Genomic DNA, 19,851 nt, shown 5'->3' on the forward strand with positions numbered 1-19,851 from the left:
CCCTCTTCTACAAAATTGTGCAAAGTATCCATTATTAAGAAATCAAAAACCTGACAACAGGATATAATACATTTTATAACAAACAAATGAGTAAGTACTTTATGATACAATAACGCTATAACAAAAGTGAAAGGGCAACGTGTTGAAGCTATAAACATTTTTAGCCAATCAGCTCCAAACACTTTCTCTGTTGTTCACGCAACCGATTGACTCCAATGAACCAACTGATAGCGCTTTATTATGATTGTGGTGTAGTGAAGACACTCGGTCTAATAAAGTAAATAATTACTTATTATGAAGCGTCAGATACAGGACAGAAGGAAGATCTACTTCCTGTACTGAATGTGAATGGATATCGTGTTGATTTGAAGGCAAGAAATTACAATTAAAAAATATTAATGTTTTTTAGATACTTTCGGAAACCGCAATTTGGATGAAAAGGTGCGGATGTTACAGTCCTAGAATGGGGGAAGTAAAATAGTTGTTTTTCTGATATGTTCCTGCACTGTGGGGTAAATTGAACATTGACTTTCTGACAGTCGGTGGACTTTGATTTGACCCTTGCAGCAGTACACAGTAACGCCTCTCTGTAAATGCCATAAAAAAGCCAGCCGGGTAATATATAAATACAGAGCTAAAGATGCATCTCTCTTTTCTGCGGGGTGGCACCATTTATGGATTATAATCTGGCCAATCAAAACCTGCCGGTAGCAAACTACTGACGATTAAAGGGAACCTTACATTTTAGACAAAAAATGTAAGTATGTTTTATGTTTTTATCATCGATATACACTTTGATTGTTGGCTGATAAAAGATTCACTAGTCTTTTAAAGGAAAAGATGAATGATTAGATGTATATGGTGTGTTTTCTCCTGGTAACTTGCTCTGATTGTGTGTTTCTGTGTTTCGGTGCTTACCTGTAAATCCAGTATTAGGAAACATGGTGGGATTTAAACCCTCAGATGTTGCCCCTCCACTGGGGGTGAAGATGGCGAGTGCTGGGGCTGCAGCCTGTGTTGCTGACCTTATCACATTTCCCCTGGACACAGCCAAAGTCAGACTACAGGTATATATGACAAAGAAAGAACAAAACCATTGTTAACTCATCTCCAGGATTACATAACATGTTTCCTTCACATTTACTGCAATGCATCGGATATATTATTGTGATAGTGATCTTCAGTTATTCTAACGTTGGTGTTTGGTGTTGGCTGCTATTGACTGAGCGGCTTGCCTTTGTCCACCTCCTTCCCCCAAAATCAATTGCACTCATCAACACTTTTGTGGCAACACGCTGCACCATTTAGTCTAAAGGTTCTCTACTTTTGTTCTGTGAAGCTGGTTTTAGCCTTGAGTGCAATCTGAATCTGTGACCCCAGCTTCAGGGAGAGATGAAGGGAGTGGAAGGCATCCGCTACAGAGGGGTGTTTGGGACGATCAGCACCATGATCCGAACGGAGGGGCCCAGGTCGCTGTACAACGGGCTGGTAGCGGGGCTGCAGAGACAAGCGTGCTTCGCCTCCATCAGAATCGGCCTCTACGACAATGTCAGAGATTTCTACAGTGGTGGCAAAGAGAGTAAGTGGTTGCTTTTGAAGCACATGCAGGAGCAACAGCGGAGGGATCCCTTATCCAGCACTGACAGACGTACAGCAGCTTCTGTATGTACAGTATAGATAGGAGTAATAGCTATAGAATATACCAACTAAATGAAGTACACAACATGTAATATTAAGTCAATATTAGCTGCCATAATCATTTAGAGTAAAGTGTATGTACTTTTATTCCACCGCTTGTTGTTCCTGTCTTTTCCCCCTCCAGACCCTGGTATACTGGTAAGAATCCTGGCTGGCTGCACCACAGGCGCCATGGCGGTGTCTTTTGCACAGCCCACCGATGTAGTCAAGGTTCGATTCCAAGCCCAGATGAACCTGGACGGTGTGGCTCGTCGGTACACTGGCACCATGCAGGCCTACAAACACATCTTCCAGAACGAGGGCATGCGCGGACTCTGGAAAGGTGCCATTTAGGAAGCGTGCTTCAAAATGAGTCATTGGGGTCTCGCCTGCCGTGAAAATAAGACCCAGAAATGATGTATAAGTGATGAGTGATCAAAGAGTTATCATTCTTTTCTGGCTTCTTTAGGCACACTACCTAACATCACAAGAAATGCGCTTGTCAACTGCACAGAGCTGGTTACATATGGCCTGATCAAGGAGGCCATCCTTAGACACAAACTGATGTCAGGTGAGTGAGAGAGCTCATGCATGTTTGCCTTGGTTACAACCACACACACACACACACACACACACACAAAATCATCCCAGACAGCTGATTGGGTTAGAAATCACACACCCTCTCACCCCTTCAACTCCACCACAGCTGATAACAGCACACAGGCTGGTACAGTCCATGGTGTATTTTTCCGTCACGGTGCTGTAAATAGTAGTCAACACAACATTTATCTCAATCATTTATATTGCCCCATTCACAAAGTTATATAACCCGCTGACCTGAGTTTCTATACTGCTCAGCTCAGAACAAAGGCCCTCCAGGTTATTCTCTTTAGTTGTTTAGTTCACAATCTTTCTCTCCACAGACAATCTTCCTTGCCACTTTGTATCCGCGTTTGGTGCCGGCTTTGCCACCACAGTGATCGCTTCCCCAGTAGATGTGGTGAAAACTAGATACATGAACTCTCCACCTGGTCAGTACAAGAGTGCTATCAACTGTTCCTGGACCATGATGACTAAAGAGGGGCCGACGGCTTTCTACAAAGGGTGAGCTCCTCCTCTCTGACGGCAGCACACACTCATTTGTTTAGGAATATTTGTATGACCTGAGGTCGTTTGATGAAAATGTTTTAAGCAATGCTACATTTGTGGATCTATTTTAGCTTTCATTTTCTCTATTTCCTGTAGATTTGTGCCCTCATTTCTGAGGTTGGGATCGTGGAACGTTGTGATGTTTGTCTCTTTCGAACAAATCAAGAGAGCCATGATGGTCACTAAGAAGAGGGTTGAGGACAGGAATTGAAGATTCCCCGTTTGATAGTTTGACTGAAAAATCGGAAACCACCACTGTGTTAGAACATCGATGAAGGAATATTAATTCACATTTTAGTTTTATTCTTTTTGTCTTATGGTGACAAAGAACAAAATCCTTTGTTGAAAAAGGAATATTGGAGTTAAGTGTACTTTGTATTTGACTTCATGTTGAACTGAAATGCATTTCTATCTTTATATTTATAATTTTTTCATGGTTAACTCATTTGCAATTGAATGGGAGTGAATGGTGCTACCACTCTGTGAATCTAAATCTGCCAATCATACATGTTAGGCAGTTTACAGCAGTGCACCTTTAAATAATACTGGTGCCCATAGTCAAATGTTAAACAGGTTTATGTGAACTCTAAATATATTCTGCTTGTTTAACAGATCATGTGCTTGCTTTTTAACTTGTGCCGTCACTTTCACCACAAAAAAACACATTTCTAAACATTAAAATGTGTATTTATTACCTTTGAGTCAGAAGTGTTAGTCATTACATACCTTACTCAAAAGCAAAACACTGAATAAAAATGCAGTCTTCAGACATACAAATTTATGAAAACGGAGGCAAACAACCAGTTTGTGTTCCACATCACCTATATTACAGGATACAGATGCCATCAACAGGGCCATATTAAAACATGCAAAAATGTAGCCGTGATCGCTGGACATAAAAATTATATTCCTGAGCGGAACAAGAGTCACAACACATAAGTCTTGCTTACATAAATACAATCAAGACAGCTACAAATATAGTAGTTAATTGCCATTTTTTTCCAATAACTTGTCTTTTAGCTGCAACAAATTGGCGGCTTGCTCACTGAAAGTGATTAAATCCTCACAAAAGACAGACCTGTTATCTCTACAGTCCTCTGCAGCAGCTCTCATTTCTCCTTCACAAAAGGTTAATTAAACACTGGAATGGTCATTTTTGAGGTACAGATCGTAGATGTGTGCTCTATTTTGAAACCCTTTACTCTCACAGTAACAAGATGAACCGAGTGTGAACAATGGACCACAATACCAAATATATGAGGATTCATTTGTTTGAATTCATGAGTGACCAAACATTTATGTTTACAATGTTCAGCATCGCATCTTGCCTTTCTTTCCTCAATCACACAACGTCAGGGGCCATGGAGAGGTATTTCTGAATAATGTTAGTTTTTAGAACAGACAGTCAGTGTGAGGGTAACGTCGGGGTCCTGTAGATGTGTCTTGACTATGTTGTGGAATTTCTCTCTGTACTGATTGAACTCCATGATGCTTTCTGGTTCTTCTGCCACCCAGAACTTATCAAATTCATATGCCAGATAACCTAGAAAAGAAGAAACCCACATTTTAGAGAATTCGTTGTAAAAGCAGACAAAACTAAATTTCACATTCTACTTAGTTTTGTACTCTTCTAGAAGACGGACAGAATCAGAAAACTGATGTGATTTCCTTCACTCACAGTATAGCTGATGAAAGTGTCGGAGCTCAGGTGTGCCCAGTACTGTGTTGTAGAAATGGGGTTTCAAAGCGCCACTCTTCAGGAGACTGTAGGCCATCTCTGTCAAGTTGATCCCAACGATGGCATATGAATACCTGAGTATGTGCCAAAAGTGACGGAACATAGAAAGTTATTTAGGAAGATCAAAGTTTTGCCTGAAAACATGCAGATATTCCACGTTGGTATATGAATGTATCTTACCCTAGTTTAGGATGGTTTGCGTGAGACAACACCTGACGAGCCTCCTCCGTGTAGTTTTCACTGAAAAAACTGCAACAGAAACAATTTAGTAGAATCATTGTTTAAATAGTCCTATACTTTCTAGTTTAATCTACAAATAAGATCACCTTCACCAGTAATCTTGTACCCTTAAAAAGGTGAACTCATCTGATTTTACAAATCAAGGTCAGTCCAATGGTCTTTAGGAGTACTACTGCATACGTGAAAAAGGTTGTATAAAGCCTATTGTGGGCTTCAGAAGGAGCTGCATGAAGTCGGAAAAGTCACAAATTGCGTAAAGTGATTCATCAATTGGGGTTGAAAAAAAGATGTGGGTGTGGAGTTAGACAGTAGTAAGCTTACCAGACCTTGAAGCTACATTAGCCGCTATCATAATACACTCGAATCTCCGACACAACTGTCGGTGGTGTAGGCATAAAGTTTTGACAAGGCAGTAAAATGCATCGATTTTGATTCTATAAAAAGAATCTTCAACATGAATCGGACAATGTTAGTGTTAGAGTGTAATGATAAATTGGTGGGGTGGTCTTAAAAAAAAAAATCCAACACGCTACTGTTTCTTAATGTTATATTCAAAATGCTGAAGTAATTTTGTTAAATGCATCTTTTGTAAACTTAACTAATGTTTATCCGTGTGGGTACTATAGACTCATTTTTTTAAACAATTGTCCATTGTTTGTCAACACGTTGTAGCCTATGGACTCCGCTGTGTTTTAAATTGGTCATAGCGATAACTGCCTCTTATAACACGAATTAGGAGTTTGATAACTCCAGTCTGTTGTGAGTCTCTCTCTCTCTATATATATATATATATATATATATATATATATATATATATATATATATATATATATATATAGATAGATAGATAGATAGATAGATAGATAGATAGATAGATAGATAGATAGAGATAGAGATAGAGAGAGAGAGAGAGAGAGAGAGAGAGAGAAGTGACGCGGTATGTTATGCAATATAGGTTACTAGAATGCGAGGGAAAACACACAGATAAGCTCCACACAGCATGACTCCACACAGATGAATCATTAACAGAGATCGGCGAAGCCTCACCGTATACCTGGTTTAATTTTCAGACATAGATCCTGCAAGGTTCGACTATGCATCTTTTTCCGAGTGTAGGGTTCTAAATATGGCCCCGATTATGTGTGTGCAAATCATTTAAACAATGATGTCATTACGTATTTGGATACACATTTCTACTTGTCTTAATAAGAGTGTATGTAATAATGGTTGCTGCAGCAAAGTATGAAGTCCTGCTGGCTGTGTGGATTCCCTCAGCAGTTTGGAATTGAATTTTCAGGCTGATATTGACACACAGCTGGAAAATAAGTTTAGTTTGCTTGGTCAGTGTTCGGTATCTGTGCTGTGTCTCACCGTTTCCAAAAGTAAAAAAAAAGGTATTTCAATCATAAATAAAATAAATATTGATAGTAGATGGCATCTGCAGTGCATAAGAACATAGCTACTTAATGTCTAATTGTTATTCATTGAGGACTCACACAAGGTTGATTAAGCCCAGCATTCCCATTCCTCTGAAGTCAGTCTTGGGGTCATCTCCTTGGAACCCAATGTCTCCCCACTGTTTGGTTATCCTGGAATCCAGTTTGACTGCTGGCATCAACAGGTCCCACAGCTGAGAGTACAAATAAGTAAAGGGTTACACATTTTAATTGCCACTGTACAGGGTTATAGGTCCGATCATTTTGCACTATTTAACTGTAGTTTCTCATTCGAAAGCCTAGACTGCTTCTATGTTAGCAGTAGCTGTTGGTTCATGGCATTAAGCTTATTACAAAGTAAGTGTCTGTCAATCAAATCACAAAAATCCACAAGGACTGATCCAGACATGCGTATACTTCAGACAGATACTTATTGTGTGGAACAGTAACCAAGCAGCTAAAACATGATCAACTGGATCCAGAAGCAGTGACACACACCTTCAACAGCAGGGCCTCGTGTTGTTGGTTTTCTGAGTTGAAGACTTCCTTTCTTAAATCTTCCACAGAGATATACAGGCTGCTGTTTCCTGTTATTTGTAACAGACAGATGTGTAGGCTTTCCTTGAAGCTAAGAAGGTAGAAAGATTAAACAAACAATTACTAGAGTGATTCAAAAATTAAACTTACAGTACACTATGGAAATAAAAGAATTGCTGGTGAAAAGCAACCTCAACACAACAGATAAATATCCTTACGGTGGATCTTTCTGGGGTTTGACATTCTTCTCTTTCATAATTTGATCCACACATTGCTCTAAATTATCCTTGTTGGTTTCCAAAGCTCCTCTTAAAACCTAGAGGAGGAAAGCACAGGAGAGGAGGAGGTAGTCACAGAAAATGTATGATACAACGAGCAACCAGACAAAAAGATTGCTGCCATATAATCTATGCTGTCAGCCACAGCACAGAAATGCCTTTCAAAGAAAGATGACAAAGCCCTTTTGTTTCTACAATGAATAGACTGCTGATTGGAAAATGCTTATGTAGCTATAAATGACAAGAAGAGTCCATTCATCTAAACTAGGCAAGTGTGTGAAAGATAAGGCCTGATTAAGCTGACAGGATATGACTCTATTGGAGTTACACACATTCAACAGCCTAACAGATCATTAACAGGTCAGTAGTTTCCTTTACTCTTCTCTGTGGTACCACATAGTTTAAACATCAACAATCAGGCTTCTATCTCACATCTGCAGTGAGATTACTGTCCAGATCTACAAAAAAACGGATCACATCCGTATTCCTAAATTCCCAGAGACCAAACAACAACACTAAAAATAAAAAGACAATTAATTTGCAATGACTTAAAAACATAAGCTGAAACCAGAAACCATTTACACGGACAAATGACCCAAATTATTGACACTTTAACATAATGGGTAGATGTCAATGTGCTGCTGTTCAGCAAGTTTGTGCTAAAGTGATCATGTGTTTGGCTTTCCGATACATAAAATAAACTTGAACATAAAATAATAGCAACAGTTATATTGAAAGCTGAAACCTGGAAATTGCCCAGGAACAATCCTTGGTATCAGAAACCAAACCAAACCTATGACCCATCACCTACTAAAAAACAGTTAACATGTTCTTACCTTGTTCTTTGATGACCGTAGAGAATATTCTACAACAGGACACAAGAGGCAGATGAATATATTAGAAAGAATGTTTACTAAACAGGAAAAGTTAACCAGATCTGGGATTATTTCATTCACCTGCTTTTGTTGTCCTTGTAGCCCCAGGCTTGTATCCACAACATATTCTCTGCAGCTCACATTTCCCTGTTGCCTGTCGGATGAACCACTTCAGCCAGTATCTCAGGATGGACGTGTAGATGTACGTCCAGATGTACCCCAGCATCTTCTACAACATGGACGGAGAAAAGACAGCGACCACTTGAATTCAAGCACTCAAAATCAACTCAGCTTGCCATCAGTGATTATATATACTTACTATATAGTGATTACTATAAATGTACTTGATTTACCATAATAACTAGTTGCCAATTAACTTAATTGGCTAATTGTTACAGCTCTGAACGTTATCTACCTTTTTTAAAAATATGCGTATTTTGACTTATAGCAAGGAATCACATTTAAAAAGCTGATTGTATATTTTTTATTACAAATATTACTCTGCAAAGTAACTTATAACTACCATTACGATTTAGTACAATATATATATATAGTTATATATTTATCTTGAAAGTACTGGAGTAGAAGTGCAAAGTAGCATAAAACAGTATATATAAAGTGCATCTAAATGTAGAAACTAGCTTACATCTAAACTGTTCTTCACTAACGTTAGAAGAGACAATATATAAGTAGATCAGCTGATCGTACGTCACTGTTGAAATACAAATATATATCCAACAATGAGACGGGGTCGTTTTTAGAAGGCTCACTGAGAGAACAGCCAAAACAATAGCATTTGTGGTAGCTAGCATTAGCTAATGCTAACTTCAGACAAACGTGAGCAATCAGTTTATGTTGAGCTTCAAACATTAGGCGATCAGGTGGCGCTTCAGCAAACAGTCTGCCGACATATTACCAAACTGTTCGCCATCTACCTCTGGTTCTAATGAACCAGCTGCGCTAACTAGCTACCATCGAAACGTACCAACTGTTAACCGCTTGAGACAACAGGTTGTCATTGTATTCACCAAACTGTTTGCTAACGCTAGCTATGTTAACCTACATTTGGTAGCGTCGGGAGCATTGGCTCAGTACTTGATAGTATTTCCGAGGAGCGAGTCGTAAGTTACTCTTACCTTTCTGTCGACGAATATATATCCAAACGTGTCCTCACTTACAAGCTACCTTCTGTTTGGTACATTAATGTTAGCAACGCTTCTCTTGACAACAGTCCGGCTCTGGTGTGTTCAGGGTCTGACTAGACACACAGCTGTTCTCATGCAAGTGAAAACACGCACCTGAGAAATTTAAGATGTTTGGATTACATGCACACTTACATTCAACCATTACATTTACATGATTGCCATGATTTTTTCAAAGAGCGGATGGTTTGAAAATGTTGTAAAAAGATAGCGGACACACTCCCAGAAACTTGGTTTGAATTTATTGTTTATGTCAATTGACATGACGTCTTTGAACACAGCACAGGCCAGCCGTTCAGTGACAGTCTATCAGCGCCATCTACTGGTCAAACGTCGCTACTGTCTGCACCAGGCTGCACTACATGGACTATATGCTTCGCAGCTACATAAGAATGCAGACAACCTCTCGTCCAAATACTGTGCATCTTAAGCATTAGATTAGCTGGATAGTAGATCTAGATCGGTGAAGTGTTAACCAACGGACTCACCATGAAGTGTGTATTACAGACAAAATGAAACTGACTGTACTTTAGATGAAATTAGTCTTCAGATGAGATTGGTTTAAGCTAATAGAACCCATTTTAGCCAATAATTTGCCTTTCCAAATCTTACCACAAGATGATGCCAGATCCACAATATGAGTGTGTTAGATTACATTGAGAGTCTGTTTTTTAAAATGGACCAATCATTTGGCTGTAAGTCTCCATTACGCTATACAGATATAACTGACACAGAGTTTTATACTTTCTTTGATACATAAACACACTGTTTACAATGGTTGCAACAAACCACCCACTCTTATTATTAAGTATGTCTGGCATATCAGCAATGCATGCAGCCTATACTGGGTTGCTCACCAATGGTGCACTCAACTGTAATTAAGCTGTGGTCTACCTTCTCAACTAATCAGTCCCTCTGGGCTTTTAAAAGGCAGGAGACGGTTACTGCATACCAAGAGGAGCTCCTATCTCAGACCCAGGCTATACATGAAAACTGAATCCCCAAAGTAAACCTTAGATTATAATAAGAGTCTAGCCTGGGTCAAGAGAGGAAGTAGCCTGTCAGCTTGACATTAAATCAATTATAACAGCACTGACAGACATGACACAAAATCATTTTTATTGCGCTGGTTAGGTGATGTGTAATGAAATAGTGACTTTGAATGTTGTGCTGTTGTCTCACTTGTCCACATAAAGGGGAGTGTCCTTCATGACATGTTTTTTAAGAGAAAACAAAAGCAGGGGTCCTTTGGGACAAGTAGAATAATTCTGACCAAACCAACATGTCCTCTAAATTAATGACAATAGTTTTTCAGTGCCTAAAACAACCCACGTGAGCTTTCTCTGATGCTGGGTCCCTGTCCGCAGGAGGACATTGTGTAAGATCCTTCCCAAACACATACGTCTTTTACAAAGATGATTCTTACCATTCAGTGTTTTATGATGTCATTATAGTTTAAGGGCCCTGTCAAGGAATATGATCCAAGTGCAGACAATTGAGTACACAGGAACAGTACAGGAATGTAATCCCTAAATGGAGATAGAGAAGCTTAGTGAAACATACAACAGGCAAAGGGTCAGCACCTGGAGGCCAGTCTGAACAGGAATCATCTTGCAACAAGCAACTTGATGACAAGACAGGGATTAAGTGTAAATGAGCCAGTTATATACTGCAGGGCTGACGAGGGAAGGTGGAAACAGGCGAGCAGGTGGAAAAGACTGAGGGCATCTGGTGGACAGGTAGAGAATGGCAACAAACCTGTTTTGGGAAACGTTAATGTGGCTGGATGGAGGGACAGGGATGCAGAAAGTGACCAACTTTACACATGATGTTCAATTTAGTCGACATGTTTAAATCTACGATCCTCTGTGACTCTGGAGGAAGCTTTTTATACCTTGATGATGTTATCAAGACAGTCAATTATAACAAAAGAAAAAGTGTTGACTACTGGTAGGCATATCGAGAAACTACTCATGCTGTTGATTTTCTCTTGTCAGGAACGTTTCGACCAAACACACTGACTAATAGCCTTCACATACTTAAAGGGAACCAATTATTTTCCAATATACACACTGCGTGGTAGAATGGCTTGAAACCACTGAGATGTCTCTCTAATAGCCTTGCATGATATGATCATATGGTGTGCTACCAGTCTAGGCATGCCACTGTCCAATCCTAACAATTTCTATTAATGTCCTGATTATATAAGTTCGTTATTCAGCTTAACAGGCTTCTAAAAAACACAGAGTAACATTTCTTTACTTTGCAGATGTTTTAAGATTTTGTAAAAGATTTTAAATAGATTTTAAAATTGAAATCATCTGGTAATTCCCTCATACTGTACACAGCACGAGCTAACGTCTTCTAAATCCATACAGGAATGATACAAAGAGACGCAGCAAAATAAATGGCATATGCTCTTGAAATGTTATTGGCTGCATCTGCTGCCAGGATCTAAAAGTAATCAATTTCAAGTGCATGTGACGCTCCCGTGAAAGCTTGCGGCTAATGCAGCACTGCCTCCATTCTCAACCCCCCCCCCCCCACACACACACACACACACACACACACACACATTCATCCATTCATCTGGTTTACTCTCCTGCACCACGTTGCCTGCGCTGGACCAGTTCAATCTGGGATGGCACACACACATACCACGAGAGGTCCATTTTGTGAAAGGTCCACTTTTTATAAGCATGAAGAAACACAAGCCTAAAAAAGAGCTCAGAGGCAGCATCCATCGGTCGGACCGCGGTGACTCATTGCGCCAGTCAGTCAGTCAAGGGGGGCTTGAATTTTGCGCTTCGCAGTGTAAGATCGATACCTCTAAAGAGCCATATACTTGTGGAAGGCGTGGCTTGCTGTCACCGACACAGAGTTGGTTTTCCATATTCATTTCTATGGTTTAGCCTCTTCTTTTCACTGACACGGACGCGCAAGCGGCACCCCAAAAGAACGGGACATTGAATAGCGCCTCTCAAGGTAAGCCACCCTCCTCTTCCTCATTAGACTCTGGTTTCCTTTGTGTCAGATGTTAAAATTTGTCCGCAAGGTCATATTAAATCAGCAAACATCAGTGGCCTCTTTGGTGTTGGGGTGGGACGGGGCGGTAAATGTAGGCTACAGCAGGCTGCATGACATAGATCTTAATTGGCCCGAATAGGTCGTGTGCATCACTTTAATGCATGCAGCGTTGTGCGTGAATTCACATTCTGCACACACTCTGTCATTTCTAAACTGTTGCAGGCAAATGACACCAGGGCGTTTCATTGTTGAATGTCTAATTTACAGACAGGATATGCTTTCCATAAATATTTGCACTTTGACAACAGACACGCAGATGCGTGCAGTGAGAGAGCACAAACAAATGGGCTACACCTGTCTGTGACCCAACACACTATTCTGTTTTTAAGTCACATTTAAAACATATTTGTTCAAGTTACCAAGCACAGTAAGAGAAAGATTATTCTTTATTCTTATAAATATCACCTGATCTGTAAAAAACCTATAATGTTTGTTGTGATGATGCTTGTTGTGAGAAAAAGGGAGTAACTGAAAGGACGAGGCTGGGTTTAACCTTAGTTGCATTGTGATGAGATTCACATTATGCAGAATGGATGATCATCAGTATGTCACTGAAATGTAAATGGCCAACTTGCTCCCTGTGGACCACTGAATTATCAATCGGTGGTTCTTCCTCCTCTTTGGATGAAGCCTTGGCTGTTTTTTTTATGATTAACGTCTCGATCACAGCGCAAATAATTTGTCTGACTCCAACGAATCAGATACTTCAAACGTCTGCTGACACATTACTTGCAGAATTGGCTCAGATTCTTTTTCACTTTTAGGAGACATATGGAGTCATTCATCTGAGATGAAGACATTTGCGAAACTGAAGGTTACATAATTATATTTTTATTATTGGATTCATTACGAGATAAAAGATGATCTGAAGACACATTATTTAAGATGTCAAACCTTTTCTGTTTATATTTCACTAACAGTGGCATGACAGAAAAAAAGGGTTGTTAAATTAAAGATGAGTAATTGTTTTCAGGCAACACTTTAAGTTTTGGGCATTTTGGAGGATTATTTTTAGAAATGTGTCTTGAGCTGAATTTGTTCAGTGTGCAATTCATAATAGAACAGTAGTGACCCATTAAACGGATATAACAACAATATCACATGGCTAGCCCCCTCTGTGAGTAACAAAAAAGGGGTTGACCATATACTCATATACTGCTCCACTGATTAGTATTTTGCATGACACCAAGCAAACACATTCATTAGGAATTTTGGAACCAGACAAGACAGTCAGACCCAATGAAACTCTATTGAAGGTAGAACATCCTCAATTCTTAATCAAAAACATCCTGTCAGTATCAGTAAGCACTTTCAGCCCACATATGTCAAAGTTTTATTTCTACACTTTGCTTACTTTACTTCCAGGTTTGTAAACTTTGCTTCAGTCTTATACAGCAATTCTGTATGCCCCCCCCCCCCCCCCCCCCCCCTCCCCCCAAGTTATTCTTATTTTTTACGTTACTTGTACAATTGGGTCAGGCTATCTTGGATTTGAAATGGATTTGACTCCTTTAGTTGATGTTTATAAGTTATTCAAATTAAAAGATGACACATTCTTACAATTATTTGATTCATGTTTTAAGTTAAGGTAGCCTCTTATCACATGCAACCTTTCAAGAGCGTCGCAGAGACAGAAAAACCTCTAACTACATTTACAGTAACTAATCATCATCACAGTTCAAAGAAACACAGCTTGTTGAAAAGACCAATACACTATATGTATACTGTATACTGTATATATATATGTTATTATATATGTTGTAATGTTCATTCGATCAATATGCTTGCAGCCTCATATATTAATCTTCATTTAAAGCCGTAGATTAATTAGGCAATTACGGGTCATTGATTGTTCTGGTGCTTTGCCTTAATTCGAACAAGGATTATTTAAATGAATGTTAATGACTGTTAAGAAACCAACCCGGAATACTATATTGTATAATTTACATAACGCTTATCTAAGCCTGGACTGCTATATGAGATATAGAGTTATGAGTTACAAAAATAACCAGATCAGTCTGGTTATTTTTGTCTAAATCAAGATTTGTGTCTAGGAAAAGTGAAGCTCAATCATTAGAAATAAACTAAGTCTATTTCTATTTTCCTCCTTTAGGGAATCACACAAAGTGACTGATATTGCACATCTGTGTTCATCTTTGGATTACGTCAATTTTTAAGGACTGAAACCGTGAATCCGGCATGGGAACTAACCCAAAAAGGACAGTGACAGTCCAGATGGTGCCTCAGCTGGCTGCAGTGGACATGCTAGGCAATAAGGAGCCAAATGCCAACTGGCCAAAAGAGCCCCACCTCAAACTCTCTCAGGTTTGTCCAACACCCACCCTCACATCTCCTGATCACAAACAGGACAACTCATCTCTGACTACTTCTTCTGCTAACACCGCCCCACACACCGGAAAAACTGCTTCCGAAGGAGGAGAACCAGTTAGCAGCACTGTGACAGACAAACCAGTACCAGCTAATGGAAACCAGACAAAGTCAGAGCTTGTGACAGGTCGAAACCAACAGATGCAAGACCTGTCTCCAACAGGCCAAGGGCTGGGTGAGGCAGCAGGCGACCAGAGGGATTTAAATGCTAATATGAAAATGCTAAGTACGACTGATGAAAAATGTATCTGTAAGGCTGGTGTGTCGCCTGCTCTTTCAGCGTCAAAGGTCGACATGCAGACCAATGACTGCAGAATAAAAGGGCCAAATGCAGCAGTGGAGGAGTGTGCAAAGCTGACACCCTCAGTCACAGCACAAGAGGACAGTAATAAAAATGTTTCTCCTTATAATAAAAATCTCAACATCGCCTGTGAATTAAAGCATACGACATCTGAACCACAACGCGATAATAAAGGGAGCATTTTAGCTCTCAAAGACGAGGACACAGCTGTACCACAGAAATCTCAAGAGCCTGAACATTTACGTAGCTGCTCACAAACCACTGTGAGTCTGCAGGAAGCAGCCAAACCTAAACAAAGCATGGAAACTCCTGCAGCTCCTCTGAGCTCCACGACACCTTTGTCTCAGAGCAAAGCTGCAGAGGCCGATTTTACAAATAAGACTTCAAGTTCAACACATCCAGAGAAGGATTTGCCACTATTAAAGAAACCACAAGTCTCTCCAGATAAACATCAGCCAGTTTCCTCACAGACGGACTCCTCCACTTTGCCCCGGGCTACACAAACTATGCCGGCAGATGGGCAGGTGGCTGAGGAAGCCAGCCAGACTGACACAGCTGTCTTTGAAGCGCAGCAGTGGCAGCAAAACAGCAAGCTTTACAGGGAGGCTTCGACGATGACCTTATCCCCGTCATCTGCACCGGTCAAGCGGTGTCATGATATGGAGGTTCAGGCGGTGGCGAACATGTGCAGTAAGGCTGTGGCCACAAGCCCAAGTCTGCTGCCTTTTGCTGTGCCGCGCAGGCTGAGTGGTGGTGCAGTCCCCAGGGAGGCCACGCAGAGCCTGGCTGTGGTCTACCAGGATGACGGGGGTGTGGGACTACATCAGATGAATATGAACGCTCTATCCGCCTCTACTGATCCAAGGTCAGAGAAACTCACTGTTGAGGCAGAGATGTGCCCCAACCAAAATGTCGGCGTGGTTTTCCACTCAGAAACTTTGTCCCAGCAGCAGGACAAAAGGCTCGGAGCAAAGCCTAAAGACCCCGGGTCAGCTCTCTGCAACACCCAGCCAGTTTATCAAATCAACATTGAACACAGCCACCACAAGGAGCCAGGAGAGACAGGTAACTCCCTACATATAACAGGGGTTCAGAAATCGGCACCGAAAACAGCCAATGCCGAAGCTCCATCTCTCAAATCAGTAACAGCCCCAGGGACGGCCGGTGCTACCAAGTCTAGATCTGCTGACAGTCACAATGCTGCGCCGTCACAGGCTGCTGTTACAACCAAGCCCAGCCAGGCCCTGCCAACAGCAACTAACACCACATCAAAGCCAGATCTAACTAAAAAAAAAGCTGAAAGTCCTAAACAAAAGGCTAAATGTGGAGGTAAAGCCCATAAGAAGGAGGCAAAGTCAGGCAAACAGAAGAAAGAACTGGAGAGGAAAGAAGAAGAGGAGGACCAGACGGAAAAAGAAAAGAACGTCCACGATGTCGTCTGGGACGAACAGGGGATGACTTGGGAGGTCTACGGGGCTTCTGTGGACCCAGAGTCCCTTGGTTTTGCCATTCAGAGCCACTTGCAGTGCAAAATCAAAGAGCAAGAGAAGAAACTGATCGCCAAGACTTCCATCCGAAAGTCGGTCTCTGGTGTCGACTCGCCGGGACATGTCAGCAAGAGCAAAAGGAGGCAGCAGAACATTTTCAGGTCAATGCTGCAAAATGTCAGACGGCCCAACTGCTGCGTGCGTCCACCTCCCTCCTCCGTCCTCGAGTAGCACAGCACAGAGGTAGCCAGTGTCAAACTGCAGCCTTTTCCTAGAGGTCAAAATTGTTGTCCTCCCTTCGTCACGATTGCAATGCCAAGTGAAAGCATTAATGGGACGACGGTCCCTGTAAGGAAGTATACTGGAATGTTGTAGCATAAAGAGTCGAACTATTTGTGATGTTTGTGATCAAAGACGGTAGGACTTAGAAATATACAATGAACAACCCAAGACTTATTTTCTAGAAATAGATGAAAGGGAGAAAACTTCCAACAGTTTTTAACTAACAGAGGCAATAATAGTGAAACGCATGTATATTAGTTACAATGGCAGTTGTTCGACCTAAACTGAAGTCCAGAACTTCAGAGTAAAAGGCACTGATCATGAGGTAGACGTATTACTTACTGTCGGAAGTGTTGTGCAATTATATTAAACCAACATCTCATTACATTTGGTGCATTTGTTATATGTTTTTGAGGTGTTTTCTGGGGGCCCTATATTTATAAGATTGCTGTATTTTCTTTTCATGCACATTTATTTTTAGTGAGTGATTGATTTCGTTGTGCAAAAAAAGGACTGTATGCATACATGCGCTGTTTAATCTCTGTTCTTCTTTGGTTTTCTATTAAAACAACAAAAAACTAAGTTGAGCTTTACATATTCTTCATTTCTGACCAAGAACTTTAGGCAGGTATAGCCTTCATGTTCGGGTGATTTTTTAAGCTTTCTATTTTTTTCACAAAAGGTTCAGCGCAGAAGGGCTTAACAGAAATGGTCATAAAAATAAATAAAAAGAGATAGTGTGTGAACATGTCAGGGGATGTGAGAGCAGCAGGAAACATCAACGCAAACCACCGGAGATATAAGAGAGTGACGGACTGAAGCTGAGAGTAAAGGTGCACTCGGTTGTGGAGTGCATTGGATAAATTAGTGTCAAGTTTAATGAGACAGGTACTGATCTCTAACGAGGGCATGACGTTTGTTCAGAGGCAAAGGCTAGTAAGCTACCAACTCTTTTCTTTTGATTTACAGAGAGATTAACCCCTCAAGTCTGCATGTGGGCCAAGACAGGAATGTTTTATCAACAATTCAAGCTTTTACACAAAACCTTAGTTTTGTGTGAAGAGAAGCCAGAAAAAATATTCAGGACATTTCTGTCAAAGTGTTTAATAGGTCAGTGAAGGACAGGAAAGACCCAATCTTGGGTGCAAGAGCGATGTTCGGATACCAAGACTTTATAAATCAGTGAAGATATTTTTAAAGTGCCACTATAAAGTTGCTGAGTTGCAAGGCTACAAACTTGCAGTATCGTATTTCTTTCTGTTTTTTAAGGCCCTACACAGGTTTCCAACTTGTAAATAATGTCCAAATTAAAACTGGAAAACTGACTTTTCCTAAAGCTCAAATATATCTGACTTGGCACCTAATAATACAGAAGTGCCTGAAAACTGAACAAACACGGGCGCCTCAAAGACCAGCTCAAGTCACTGTAATCGACCGTAAAACCTCCAGTCAGGTTGAAATTAGGTGGAACTGTGAAGAAGTCTAATCAGGAAACATAATTATGTGAGGGTCACACTGAAGGTGTGTAGGGGTTAAAAACCTCAAGACAGCTCGAGATAAATCGGGTCTCAGAATGGAGGCAATTTTGGAAAACGTATATGTTAAATCGAAAATAACGTGCACATGTGGGATCTTTTAAATTAGTTTTCATTTGAGTTAGGCATTATATTCCTTTTATTCTGTTTGGAAGGTGACATAGCAAATCAGTAGATGCATTCTGAAGAACGAAATGATTAATCGATTAATTGATTTAGTGATCTGCCCAAAACAAATAGCCAAATATTTTTAGAATCAGTTATTCGCTCAGACCATTTTTTTAAGCAAACATGCCAAACATTTGATAGCTGCAGCTTTTCAAACGTCTTATATGTGTATTAAATGAATGTGTTAGGGTTTTGGACTGTTGGTTGCACAAAACAAGACATCTGATGACAAATCAAATTGGATACTAGCACACTGTGATGGGTATTTCTTTATGGCTCTTAGTCTGTTAGTCGACTAATTGGTTGTTTTGGTCTTGGTCGGCTTAGATTTTTTTTGTCAATTAGTAATTTCTTTTTGCTTTTTTTCATGCTGAATGACCTATTTCGAGGAAATTTCACTGGTAAATGTGAAAAAGTGGTGCTTCTGTGTAACTGTTTGTGGAGAATCTCAGTTTTTCAGATTTGTTGATTAAATCAACTAATCGATTAGTCATTAAAATCGTGTTAGTCGACTAAGAATATCTTTAGTCGAGGACAGTCCTCATTATTTTGACTGTTGATGTATACTCTCATCAATTTTAAAGTGATTCATCAAAAAAGTCTAAAGATTAATCGATAATGAAAATTATTTTTGGTTGCAGCCTCAGACGGAATAGTGCGTCAACTGTTACTCAGCAGAATCTCAGTGTGAGGTCGTCTGCTCATCTCATTTAATTAAAGTTTACAGGTTAATTGTCGGGCCCTTCTGACTTCTGCTTTATAATGTTCCTGTCATGGGATTTCCAGCGTTCATTGTTTAGTGTAATAACATGATAATAACATTTATATGTAATAACATTGTATTCAAAAGGCTTTGCTTTGACTGAAACACACAGGAATATTTCCAGAAAACCATTCTTTGATGGTGAACTCTCCCTTTCAGAGTGAATTTACCGTCCTGACCGGTGAAACGCTGATTTCAGGCGACTGCTGATATTGTGGTAACAAGCATGTCACTTCCTGTTAATATCAGTATGATAGCAGGGGGGAGGGGGGTGGGGGTCTCTGTCACAAGCTGTATAGAGCCTAATCTTCATTCGTTTTATCCAGCAGGATCAGAGGACAAAGATATGAAGTTGTACTTATATCTCTCTCATCCTACCTGCTCAGATTTGTGTAAGAACAAGAATGTTTCTGGAAGCAGCAGCGACATACTAATACAAGTCTTACAGAGCTGATGGAAGGGTGCCAAACTGACATATTAAATTAATTCAGCCTCAGGCAGATTAACGTCTCTCTCCTCCTCTTGTTCCAGTCGAGATCAGTTTCTCCTTTACACATCGACTCTGTCCTTCTCTGTGTGCCTGGTCACCAGCCTTAATTCAGATTCCTTCACCCTCGCTTTAATTATCTACTGTTTCAGTCTTTAATTAATAACCCCCCTCTCACTGTGCAGTTATGCCTGGTTCCCATTTGGAAGTGCAGATTAGAT

General features: G+C 40.3%; 3 protein-coding genes across 3 annotated transcripts; 2 read left to right on the forward strand and 1 right to left on the reverse strand.

The window, feature by feature from the left end:
- The first annotated feature begins 488 nt into the window (after nucleotides 1-488).
- ucp1 (uncoupling protein 1) lies at nucleotides 489-3,060 on the forward strand. The gene is made up of 7 exons (XM_079160016.1): nucleotides 489-757; nucleotides 931-1,067; nucleotides 1,381-1,579; nucleotides 1,823-2,020; nucleotides 2,147-2,248; nucleotides 2,601-2,781; nucleotides 2,923-3,060. The coding sequence occupies exons 2-7, from the start codon at nucleotides 942-944 to the stop codon at nucleotides 3,035-3,037; spliced, it is 921 nt and encodes a 306-aa protein (XP_079016142.1). The 5' UTR covers nucleotides 489-757; nucleotides 931-941; the 3' UTR covers nucleotides 3,038-3,060.
- A 1,148-nt stretch (nucleotides 3,061-4,208) lies between these two features.
- Nucleotides 4,209-9,159, reverse strand: elmod2 (ELMO/CED-12 domain containing 2). The gene is made up of 9 exons (XM_079160017.1): nucleotides 9,067-9,159; nucleotides 8,012-8,159; nucleotides 7,892-7,920; nucleotides 6,996-7,093; nucleotides 6,739-6,868; nucleotides 6,301-6,434; nucleotides 4,745-4,813; nucleotides 4,505-4,638; nucleotides 4,209-4,369 (listed from the first exon to the last, which is right to left on the reverse strand). The coding sequence occupies exons 2-9, from the start codon at nucleotides 8,154-8,156 to the stop codon at nucleotides 4,212-4,214; spliced, it is 897 nt and encodes a 298-aa protein (XP_079016143.1). The 5' UTR covers nucleotides 8,157-8,159; nucleotides 9,067-9,159; the 3' UTR covers nucleotides 4,209-4,211.
- Nucleotides 9,160-14,418: 5,259 nt separating this feature from the next.
- Nucleotides 14,419-16,626, forward strand: gprin3b (GPRIN family member 3b; the record flags this gene model as incomplete). The annotated part of the gene is made up of 1 exon (XM_079158825.1): nucleotides 14,419-16,626. One exon carries the CDS (start codon nucleotides 14,419-14,421, stop codon nucleotides 16,624-16,626), a length of 2,208 nt encoding a protein of 735 aa, XP_079014951.1.
- Nucleotides 16,627-19,851: the final 3,225 nt, after the last annotated feature.

The sequence above is a fragment of the Pholis gunnellus genome, assembly GCF_910591455.1.
Source record: "Pholis gunnellus genome assembly, chromosome: 5".
In the NCBI taxonomy this organism is placed as follows: Eukaryota; Metazoa; Chordata; class Actinopteri; order Perciformes; family Pholidae; genus Pholis; species Pholis gunnellus.

Excerpts from the sequence above, each read along its gene's own strand:
- ucp1 (XM_079160016.1), top strand. The coding sequence starts at position 942 with ATGGTGGGATTTAAACCCTCAGATGTTGCCCCTCCACTGGGGGTGAAG. Across the intron at positions 1,068-1,380 it reads CAGCCAAAGTCAGACTACAG|CTTCAGGGAGAGATGAAGGG; the intron begins GTATATATGACA and ends CTGTGACCCCAG. Across the intron at positions 2,249-2,600 it reads TAGACACAAACTGATGTCAG|ACAATCTTCCTTGCCACTTT; the intron begins GTGAGTGAGAGA and ends TTCTCTCCACAG.
- elmod2 (XM_079160017.1), bottom strand. The coding sequence starts at position 8,156 with ATGCTGGGGTACATCTGGACGTACATCTACACGTCCATCCTGAGATAC. Across the intron at positions 6,435-6,738 it reads ACGAGGCCCTGCTGTTGAAG|CTGTGGGACCTGTTGATGCC; the intron begins GTGTGTGTCACT and ends TTGTACTCTCAG. Across the intron at positions 4,814-6,300 it reads CTGGGCTTAATCAACCTTGT|TTTTTTCAGTGAAAACTACA; the intron begins GTGAGTCCTCAA and ends TTTCTGTTGCAG.